The sequence below is a fragment of the Bos javanicus genome, chromosome 7 (genome assembly GCF_032452875.1).
Source record: "Bos javanicus breed banteng chromosome 7, ARS-OSU_banteng_1.0, whole genome shotgun sequence".
Classification (NCBI taxonomy): Eukaryota; Metazoa; Chordata; class Mammalia; order Artiodactyla; family Bovidae; genus Bos; species Bos javanicus.
The window spans coordinates 51750368-51762507 of NC_083874.1; the positions used below are offsets into that span (position 1 = coordinate 51750368).

Sequence of the window (12140 nt, forward strand, 5' to 3'; positions counted from 1 at the left end):
GTGGGATTTTATTGAAATGTTGGTTGAAAAACACTCATGAAACTAAATAATAAGGACCATCCTCTAGGTGATAAGCTGCAACTATAAAAGTCTAACTTCACATGTAATGGAGAAAGACTGAAAGCTTTCTCTCTAAGACCAGAAACAAAGCAAGGCTGTTCCTGCCAACTGTTTCTATTTAACATTGTACTGGAAGTTCTAGCCAGAGCAATGTGACAAGAAATTAAATTATTCCAATTGGAAATGAAGTAAAAGTATCTTTGCAGGTGACATGATCACACATATAGAAAATCCTAAGTAATCCATACACAAAAAAACACTAAAATTAATAGATGCATTCAGCAAAGGATACAAGATCAATATACAAAAATCAATAGTATTTCTATACACTAGCGTTGGACAGGCCAGAATGAAATGAGAAAAGCAATTCCATTTACAATAGCATCAGAAATAATAAAATACTTAGAAATAAATTTAATAAGTTCAAGACTTGTATGCCAAATACTACAAAACATCAATGAAAGAAAGAAAATATAAGTAAATGGAAAGTGTTCATGGGTTGGAAGATTTACATTGTTAAGATGGTAAATGTGCCCAAATTGGTTTATAGATTCAACTGAATCCTGATCAAAAATCCCCAGGCTTTTTTTTTTGGTAAAAGTTGGAAAATTGAAGGTAAAATTCACTTGGAAATCAAGGGACCCAGAATAGCCAAAACAATCCTGGAAAATAACAACAAAATGGAAGGGCTCCCCCAAACTGACAAATATTAGAATATTTTGACATATTAACACTGTTTTTAATTTAGTATGTAATACAAGGAATTATTGGTAATTATATTGGATTTCATCACAAACTTCTAAGGCCAAACACTCTAATTATTCAAATATCTCCTTTCTAAATTTGCATTTCAATTAGTGTGATTTTTGAAAACATCTTCTAGGTTTAGTTTGGAAGGACAGCAGATACTAAATTTTAGTTTGTTATCACCTGTGAGCAGTATTGTTTGCTTTACAGTTATTTTACTTGAATGGGAAGCTGATGTATCTAATTTATCTATGTATGTAATAGAAACATTCAAAAGATAATTCCTTTTATAAGAATTTTCTAGTAAAATCCACAAACCATTTATAATAATCCATTATTCCATTATCAATGCTGGGCTTCCCAGGTGGCTCAGTGGTAAAGAATCCGCCTACCAGTGCAGGAGATGCAACAGCCACAGGCTTGATCCCTGGTTTGGGAAGAGCCCCTGGAGAAGGAAATGGCAACCCACTCCAGTTTTCTGGCCTGGAAAATTCCATGGACAGAGGAGCTTGGCAGGTTACAGTCCATGGAGTCACAAATGGTCAGACACAACTGAGCGACTAAGCACACACGTGCTCACACACACACATTATCAATGCTAGCTTAATATTTGGAAGTAACACTATTTGAGAAATACTATTTTAGGAATCAGTGAACCAAATGGACCAAAATGGGTGAATTTAATTCAGATTACCATTACATCTACTACTGTGGGCAAGAATCTCTTAGAAGAAATGGAGTAGCCCTCATAGTCAACAAAAGAGTCTGAAATGCAGTACTTGGGTACAATCTCAAAAATGACAGAATGATCTCTGTTTGTTTCTAAGGCAAACCATTCAGTATTACAATAATCCAAGTCTATGCCCCAACCACTAATGCCAAAGAAGATGAAGTTAAAGGGTTCTATGAAGACCTACAAGACTTTCTAGAATCAACACCCCAAAAAATGTCCTTTTCATCATATAGGGACTGTAATGCAAAACTAGGAAGTCAAGAGATACCTGGGGTAACAGGCAAGTTTGGCCTTGGAATGAAGCAGGGCAAAGGCTAACAGAGTTCTGCCAAGAGAACGCACTGGTCACAGCCAACCCCCTCCCTCAACAACAAAAGAGACGACTCTATACATAGACATCACCAGATGGTCAATACGGAAATCAGATTGATTATATTCTTTGCAGATGAAGATGAAGACGCTCTACACAGTCAGCAAAAACAAGACTGGGAGCTGACTGTGGCTCAGATCATGAACTCCTTATTGCCAAATTCAGGCTCAAATTTAAGAAAGTAGGGAAAACGACTAGACCATTCCGGTATGACCTAAATCAAATCTCTTACGATTATACAGTGGAAATGAGAAATAGATTCAAGGGATTAGATCTGATAGACGGAGTGCCTGAAGAACTATGGATGGAGGTTTGTAATATTGTACAGGAGGCGGTGATCAAAACCATCCCCAAGAAAAATAAATGCAAAAGGCAAAATGGTTGTCTAAGGAGGCCTTACAAATAGCTGAAAAAAGAAGAGAAACAAAAGGCAAAGGAGAAAAGGAAAGATACCCACCTGAATGCAGAGTTCCAAAGAATAGCAAGGACAAATAATTAAGACTTCCTAAGTGATAAATGCAAAGCAATAGATAAAAACAATAGAATGGGAAAGACTAGAGACCTCTTCAAGAAAATGAGAGAGAACATTTCATGCAAAGATGGGCACAATAAAGGACAGAAACAGTATGGACCTAACAGAAGCAGAAGATATTAAGAAGAGGTGGCAAGAATACACAGAAGAACTAAACAAAAATGACCCAGATAACCACAGGTGTGATCATCACTCAACTACAGCCAGACATCCTGGAGTGTGAAGTTAAATGGGCCTTAGGAAGCATCACTACAAACAAAGCTAGTGGAGGTGACAGAATTCCAGTAGAGCTATTTCAAATCCTAAAAGATGATGCTGTGAAAGCGCTGCACTGAATATGCCAACAAATTTGGAAAACTCAGCAGTGGCCACAGGACTGGAAAAGGCAGTTGTCATTCCAATCTCAAAGGCAATGCCAAAGAATGTTCAAACTACTGCACAATTGCACTCATCTCACATGCTAGCAAAGTAATGCTCAAAATTCTCCAAACTAGGCTTCAACAGTACGTGATGTGAACTGAGAACTTCCAAATGTTCAAGCTGGTTTTAGAAAAGGCAGAGGAACCAGAGATCAAATTGCCAACATCCAATGAATCATGGAAAGAGCAAGAGAGTTCCAGAAAAACATCTGCTTTATTGACTATGCCAAAGCCTTTGTATAGATCACAACGAACTCTGGATAACTCTTAAAGAGATGGGAATACCAGACCACCTTACCTGCCTCCTAAGAAATCTGTATACAGGTCAAGAAGCAACAGTTAGAACTGACATGGAACAATGGACTGGTTCAAAATTGGGAAAAGAGTATATCAAGGCTGTATATTGTCGCCCTGCTTATTTAACTTATATGCAGAGTACGTCATGTGAAATCCCGGGCTGGATAAAGCACAAGCCAGAATCAAGATTGCTGGGAGAAATATCAATAACCTCAAATATGCAGATGACACCACCCTTATGGCAGAAAGTGAAGAGGAACTAAAGAGCCTCTTGACGAAAGCAAAGAGGAGAGTGAAAAAGCTGGCCTAAAACTCAACATTCAAAAAATGAAGATCATGCCATCTGGTCCCATCACTTCATGGCAAATAGATGGGGAAACAATGGAAACAATGAGAGATTTTAATTTCTTGGGATCCAAAATCACTGCAGATGGTGACTGAAGCCATGAAAGTAAAAGATGTTTGCTCCTTGGAAGAAAAGCTATGACCAACCTAGACAGCATATAAAAAAGCTGAGACGTTACTTTGCCAACAAAGGTCCATCCAGTCAAAGCTATGGTTTTTCCAGTAGTCATGTATGGATGTGAGTCATGTATGGAGCTGGACCATAAAGAAAGCTGAGTGCCAAAGAACTGATGCTTTCTAACTGTGGTGTTGGAGAAGACTCTTGAGAGTCCCTTGGTCAATCCTAAAGGAAATCATCCTAAATATTCAATGGAAGGAATAATGCTGAAGCTGAAGCTGAAGCTCCAATACTTTGGCCACATGATGAGAAAAACTGATTCATTGGAAAAGACCCTGAGGCTGGGAAAGATTGAAGGCAGGAGGAGAAAGGGGACAACAGAGGATGAGATGGTTGGATGCCATCACTGACTCAATGGACATGGGTTTGAGCATGCTCTGGGAGTTGGTGATGTACTGGGAAGCCTGGTGTGCTGCAGTCCATGGGGTTGCAAAGAGTCAGACATGGCTGAGCAACTGAACTGAACTGCATACTATTTGAAGTGTAATTTTAGTAACTAAAATTACTAGTTAAAATATCTATTTCACCAATTTACACCTCTCCTCTCAACAATTAATGTTTAATATACCTCTGTACTTTGCCCCTTCAATTTACAAACAAAACAGTCCTCAAGTCATAAAGTTTAAAATACATTCTCTCATTTAAAAAAAAATAAGTGAAACTACTCAAAACTTCAAAGTTTGTGTTCAGCATTTGAACTTTAGAACTTTTTGTATTCAGATTCCTTTAAAATGATTTTTATCTTTGCCTCAATGATATTTAAAAGTTCCTGGCTGTATTTTACAATGGAGGAGTTAAAACTGGTATTTAATTGCCAGAGTATCCCTCTAACTCTTCTATCTCTCCTCTTTGTGTATTCAGAATGGGAAAAAAATGTTTTAAATATTGTGCTCCAGGGCGGGCAACCAATTGTGGAAGTTGTATGAATCCTTCAGAATGGATAATGCAGCTTTCCTGACTGGAATGGTTTTGCAGGTTATCATTCTCTTTATCATTAAGGCCTCTTCCATGCAGATATAATAATTTTTTTCTGATTAAGTTTGGCAAAATAATCCATGATTCAATGCTAGACTGTCATCTTAGACCACCTTTCTTGATTTTAACTTTACACTTGGATAACATTTCAAAAGACCTGTGAATAAGTATTTTTCCATTTAAGGCTACAAGGAATTCATTATTCATGTCATTCTTAGTTTTTTAAAATCTAGTTAATGATCTCAACAAAACACTCTTAGTTTCCCTTCAAATTTCTAAGTTTTGTAAGCACCTCTTTTTGCTGATACCTATCTCTCAAAAGAGAAAACCATTTAAAAGATTCTTATATTAACTGAAAATCTGAATACAGATATATTTCACCTATGATACCCATCTACTCAAGGCAAGGCTGAAGTTTGGATCTAAATTATATAAAAAGTTGTTCACTTCTTCAATTCCACTTAGGTAGATCAGAGAATGGATTCTGGAGCCATACTGTAGCAATTTGAATCCTAGCGCTGCCACTTCAAACGGTGTGTGACTATGGGAAGGTTACTAAGTTTCTGTATCTTCGATTTCTATAAAATATGCCTAGTAAGAGTGCCCACATTACAGGGCTATTTGGGGGATAAAATGAGTTAATGAATATAAAATATTTAGAATACTATCTGACATGTAGTAACACATAGATGTTAATATTACCTAGATTTCATTTGTGTTGAATTGACAAAAGAAACCAAAAGTAGCTAATTTGCAACACTATTTCTATGTCAACATGTAGGAATAAGTAAACAAAATCTAGTTTGAATTTTGTCCTGAACTCTTTAACTTGAATCGAACTAAAACTCTGCTACAATAGTATAAAACAATGTTTTGTTCAGGAAATTTGCTTTCCATTTATATCTAAAAGAATATTATTTTTTTCTGTATGTTTTTTCTTTTCACTTCATGTTGATATAGACATGAGTTTGAGCAAACTTTGGGAGATAGTGAAGGACAGGGAAGCCTGGCATGCTGTAGGCCATGGGGTTGCAAAGAGTTGGACGTGACTTAGTGACTGAAGAACAACAACAATGTTGATATATATATATTTCTCTGATTTGCCTTAAATGTGGAAGAAAATTCTAAACTATATTAATAGTGTAATTATTATTATTGCTATATCTCTTACAATAGCAATTAACAGAACTAGAAAAATGTAAATTTAGTTGAGCAGTGCTTAGCACGTATTATACTCTCATCTCTAAGAATTCTGTTTTCAGTGTCAGACATGTTCATGACTGAATGCATGATGTGACAATAATCTTCTAATATAGGCAGAAACACAATGATTAGAGTGGATTAATTAATTTACCCAATTGATATTTACTGAATGACTACTATTGTCCAGGTTTCTTTCAAAAATAATTTTTCCTGAAGTTCTCTTGGTAGTCCAGTGGTAAGACTCAACGTTTCCACTGCATGAGGCATAGATTCAATCCATGGTTGGGGAACTAAGATGCTGCATGCATGTGGTGTGGCCAAAAAATTTATTTCCCTAATACTTTCTATCATAAGAACTTAAGATTACTGACATGCTTTTAAAATAATGCATTCAATGTGAATTGTAATTTATGAATTTAGTTAAATTATAAGATATTTAAGGAGGAGAAATCCCAAATAAATGGTACTCCATTCTGTATACTAATAGTAAATAGTAAACTGGTTAACTGTGTCTCAGTTAACTTACTGTATCAGAGAAATCAGGATGGTTGCACACTGTGCTGAAATCCATTTTATAAACAAGTCTTTCCTCTTCACCATGTATGAGTAGACAAAGCTTGAGGCACCATTTGTTCACAGATTAAAATGTTTCAAATCATAGCTCCCTGTCTTCTGCAAATTGGGTAGTCAAGGAATATGATATCTAGGAAACAAAGGGTCAGTGTGGTGAGAAGTAAACTCATAAATTATAGATATCTATTGAGCTAAATCATCTTAAAGCCTTTTTCTTAATAAAATTCTATTATTTTCACTTACTCAATTTTGGCTTGATATTATCCTAATAGTCACGCAGAATAATCAAGTCTTATCATCCTCTGAATTTCTGTTTATCTATAAAAATCCTTTCATTTTCTTTATGCATCTAAGAATCTGTTTCTAATACTATCTGACCTCCCTAATATTTTAATGTGGGTTCACATTGTAAAAGGGCTTATAATAAGGCAAGATGCCACTTTATTCAACTGTATTATCACTTGCACACCAGTGTAAAAACATAGAACCTTTCCTTTGAAAAAGTCTCCCTGAGACCAGGTGGTACAGAGCACTTTAACAAACTTTCTGCATCATCATAAATTTCTCAAATACTTGGAAATAAACAGATATAACTATTATGGACTGTAATTTTATAAGAGTTTATCTCCCCTGGTTAGATTATGGCAAAGGGTAAATGGAGTTCTTTAAGTTCTACTGTAAAGGGTATGGGCAGATGGAGATAGTCCCTGGCTTTGTGCTCACAATTATTATAGCTCACACAATGTAATGGAATAACGTATACATTAAGTCATTTAATGGAATAATACTTGAAAAAGTCCTTTACACTTTTTGAAATGGCTTAATTTGAACACTTCCAAAATAGGCTGAGTTAAGAATGTTAGTTTATCGATCGGGACGCAGGGTGGCGCTGCCGGCTAAGATTGTGAATAAACAGCCCTAGAACGCTCACGTATTCCTTTGCTGCAAGACGGAAACACCACCACAAGTAAGCTCTGCCAGCAGTACTGGGTTACCAACGAATTTGGGCAGCGATATTCTAAACGAATTTAAGATTACAAGTGACTCTGTGAGGATTCTACCAAGCAAGAAAATTTAACACCTCTGGTCTTCTTCTGGTTGCTGAAGGGGGACTGGATGTAAGCACCCTGGCTCCAACATGGAGACGCTAGAGAGAATTCAACCCAACAGGCAAGTGACAACCTTTATTTTGATGGTAATCTTGTCTCAGGCTAACCCTGCGCCTATTCGTTATTCTGTTCTGGAAGAAACAGAGAGCGGCTCCTTTATAGCCCATTTAACCAAGGACCTGGGCCTGGAACTTGGGGAGCTGAAGGCACGGTCGGCTCGGGTGGTTTGTGACGATGACAAGCAGCGCTTGCTGCTGGATCGTCAGACTGGAGATTTGCTTTTGAGGGAGAAACTAGACCGGGAAGACATATGTGGCTCCGATGAACCCTGTGTGCTGCATTTCCAAGTGTTCCTGGAAACTCCAGTGCAATTTTTTGAAGGAGAATTATTAATACAGGACATAAATGACCACTCCCCAGTATTCCCAAATAGGGAAATGCTTTTGAAAATACCGGAAAACAGCCAGCCAGGGACTGTATTTCCGTTGAAATTAGCTCAGGATTTGGACGTGGGTAGCAACGGTCTTCAAAAATACACCATCAACGCCAATTCTCATTTTCACGTTCTCACTCGAAATCATAGTGATGGCAAGAAATATCCAGATTTGGTGCAGGACAAAGTGCTGGATCGAGAGGAGCAGTCAGAGTTCAGCTTAACCCTAATGGCGCTGGATGGTGGGTCTCCACCTAGGTCCGGCACCAGCATGGTGCGAATCCTGATCATGGACGTCAATGACAATGCTCCCGAGTTTGTGCACACTCCATATGAGGTGCAGGTTTTGGAAAACAGCCCTCTAGACTCCCTAATACTTACAGTTTTAGCTAGGGATGTAGATGCTGGAAACTTTGGGACTGTTTCCTATAGCTTGTTCCAAGCCTCAGAGGAAATTAAACAAACTTTCTCAATAAATGAAGTCACAGGAGAAATCCGACTGACAAAGAAATTGGATTTTGAACAAATCAAATCTTACCACGTGGAAACTGAGGCTACAGATGGAGGAGGCCTTTCCGGGAAAGGCACTGTAGTAATAGAGGTGGTAGATGTGAATGACAATGCCCCTGAACTTACCATATCTTCACTCATCAGCTCCATCCCAGAAAATGCCCCGGAGACCGTGGTCTCTATCTTCCGAATTCGAGATAGAGACTCCGGAGACAATGGAAAGATGATTTGCTCCATTCCAGACAATCTGCCATTCATTTTAAAACCGACTTTCAAGAATTTCTACACCCTGGTAACTGACAGCCCTCTTGACAGAGAAAGTCAAGCCGAGTACATTATCACTATCACGGTCACTGACATGGGAACCCCAAGACTGAAAACCGAGCACAACATAACCGTGCTGGTGTCCGACGTCAACGACAACGCCCCCGCCTTCACCCAGACCTCCTACACCCTGTGGGTCCGCGAGAACAACAGCCCCGCCCTGCACATCGGCAGCGTCAGCGCCACAGACACAGACGCGGGCGCCAACGCCCAGGTCACCTACTCGCTGCTGCCGCCCCCCGACCCGCTCGTGCCCCTCGCCTCCCTCGTGTCCATCAACCCCGACAACGGCCACCTCTTCGCCCTCACGTCCCTGGACTACGAGGCCCTAAGAGCCTTCGAGTTCCACGTGGGCGCCACCGACCGCGGCTCGCCCGCGCTCAGCAGCCAGGCGCTGGTGCGCGTGCTCGTGGCGGACGCCAACGACAACGCGCCCTTCGTGCTCTACCCGCTGCAGAACGCCTCGGCGCCCTGCACAGAGCTGGTGCCCAGGGCGGCCGAGCCGGGCTACCTGGTGACCAAGGTGGTGGCGGTGGACGGCGACGCGGGCCAGAACGCCTGGCTGTCGTACCAGCTGCTCAAGGCCACGGAGCCCGGGCTGTTCGGCGTGTGGGCGCACAACGGCGAGGTGCGCACGGCGCGGCTGCTGAGCGAGCGCGACGCGCCCAAGCAGCGGCTGGTGGTGCTGGTCAAGGACAACGGCGAGCCGCCGCTGTCGGCCAGCATCACGCTGCACGTGCTGCTGGTGGACGGCTTCTCGCAGCCCTACCTGCCGGCCCCGGAAGCGGAAGCGGCGGCCGCGGCGCCGGCCGACCCGCTCACCGTCTACCTGGTGGTGGCCTTGGCGTCGGTGTCGTCGCTCTTCCTCTTCTCGGTGCTGGTGTTCGTGGCGGTGCGGCTGTGCAGGAGGGGCGGGGCGGCCTCGGCGGGTCGCTGCCCGGTGGCCGAGGGCCACTTCCCGGGCCACCTGGTGGACGTCAGCGGCACGGGGACCCTGTCCCAGAGCTACCAGTACGAGGTGTGTCTGACGGGAGACCACAGAACTGGTGAGTTCAAATTCCTGAAGCCGATATTCCCTAACCTCTTGGTTCAGGACAACGAGAGAGAAATCAAGGAAAGCCCCAACTGTAGAAATAGCTTTGTATTCAGTTAAATGCCATATTTGGTTAAGTGAGGCTCTCAATTTTGTTAAGCCTAAGTCACATTGCAATATTTTTCTCTTAAGAGATTGTACTGTTACATAAATTTGTATATATATCTCTATTCCAAACTTATGCATGTCTCTACTAAATTTTCCTTTTATAGTATTCATTGGATTTAGCATTTTTAGTTACAGTTGATATTATTTCTCCATATTTTACCTTCTCGGTGATTAATGTTCCCATAACTATAAATTACTCAAGCTGTAAAGAAATTCTATTAATATTTAAATCAACCTCTTTTAATGTCTTTTTAAGGAAATACTTTAAAGCTTTTGCATAATCTTGCATTTCTGTATGTTTTGGTTTCTTTACTTATATTTGCAAGGGCAGAGTGTTAGAAATTCTTTGTAGCTACCTAGAGCTTTCCTGTTCACCATTCATTCTACAAGGCTGTACCCCACCAAATAGCCATGAGCATATAACTTAGCATACTTATTTCTCATAAGTTGCACCTAAACATGCACTTTATTAAATTATTAATACACTACAATTGTGACCCTATCCCATTCTGAGTACCATATATGCTAGGGATTATTTGTTTCCTACTTACCTAGCACACTGTAATTGCTTCAGGAATACCAATATTAAAATAAAAACATTATTATTTATAAATAAGAGAAAATCTTATATAATTTGGTATCAAATTCACTTCACTAAAATAAAACTAACTCACTGCTTGATAACATACTTAAAAATCTTAGAACTTTAAGTAAATCCTAAATCCTTTAGAGGGCCTCAAGAGGTAGAGGGCATCATATATTTTCCTGTCCTTCTTTTGCTCTATTAATAGAAGTTCAAATGTAAGTACAAAGTATGTGTTTTTCTTGGCTTTCAGTTCTTCCACATCCTTCAAAAAAGGGAGAGTTTCTCTTGAGTTTTGTTGATTATGTTCTAGTCTGATTACTCTATTTTGTAAACTTGAGCAGCTTTTATCAACAAAATGATGATGTATTTTTGATGTCCAAATGACCTTGTTTTGTCTTTCAATGTAGCTTTTGTATATTTTGCGTAAATTTACTTTTTCAATTATGCTAACTTTCAATAAGAAGCATTGTTTTTTCCTTTAAGACAATAAGAATAGAAATAGAAATTAAGAAATAAACTTATCTGAATTATAATTGTTTTATGTCGTGTTCATTAGGCCAATTAAGATGACTTGTGATTTCTAACTAAATTTATATAGCTATAAGAACAGTTATTGATCTTTTGGCACAATATGAGTAATTAGAGTTTGCTTTATAACCTAAGTATTTATTTTTAAATCTCAAGTGTCATCCTACTGGAACTTAATTATTTTGTGTTTCCCTGAATTACATTTTTAAAAATATAATAAAAAAGAAAAATTATTCAAGTTATTATTGAAACATAGCTTTTAGCTTTCATCCAATCTGAGACTTGAAATTAGAAAGTGATAAAAATATGAACAGAATTAAACACAAATATATGACATTAATAGCCAGCTTTAATGAGTTTACCATTTTCTGTTAGATATTTAAATGAAATAGTTTTATGGATGATGACAAGAAATATGATTGAAGTTTTCAGCAATATGTTTCAACATTATGAAAGTATAACTTCATGTTTTTGTGTATGCCAGGAAAGCCCAACTTGTATAATCACCCAAAGGAGACTGGCCAAATAAACACTCAGAACCCACATTTATGAATTTATATGAGTAAATTTATGAATTACTTTGTGTATTACCTTATAAATTGCTGTGTGTATTCATAAAGCATAGATCATTCCTTACCAGTTGGGGATCACTATCAGACTCTAGTATAGAACAGGTTAACGTTTTAAAATTCAGTGATTATAATTTAATAGTAAATATAATCCAGATAATTTCCACAAAATGAATACCTTATGGAAAATTGGACAATTCTTTTCTGCAAAACAAAAATAGAGAATGGAGGCCAAATAACTGGATAATACCCATTTCAATCACAGTTTCTCAAGTACTTCTATTATATTGACATTTTTTACAATTCCTTTGTTGTTTTTAGGTACAGATATAGTGAGTTTAGTACATGCTGTTTTAGGGGCAGACATTTTACTGAAGGCAATATAAGCCACATCACTTTAAGACCTTATATTTCTTACTGGATTTCCCTAGTGGCTCAGCAGTAAAGA

At 38.8% G+C, this 12140-nt stretch overlaps 1 protein-coding gene across 1 annotated transcript in view; it reads left to right on the forward strand.

Annotated features, from left to right (window-relative positions):
• Window positions 1–1535: 1535 nt before the first annotated feature.
• LOC133251372 (protocadherin beta-4-like) overlaps window positions 1536–12140 on the forward strand; it is a 30959-nt gene continuing 20354 nt past the window's right edge. Inside the window, exon 1 of the mRNA XM_061423724.1 lies at window positions 1536–9854. Within this exon, the coding sequence (XP_061279708.1) occupies window positions 7571–9854 (2284 nt within the window). The 5' untranslated portion in view covers window positions 1536–7570. The remainder of the gene's footprint in view (window positions 9855–12140) is intronic.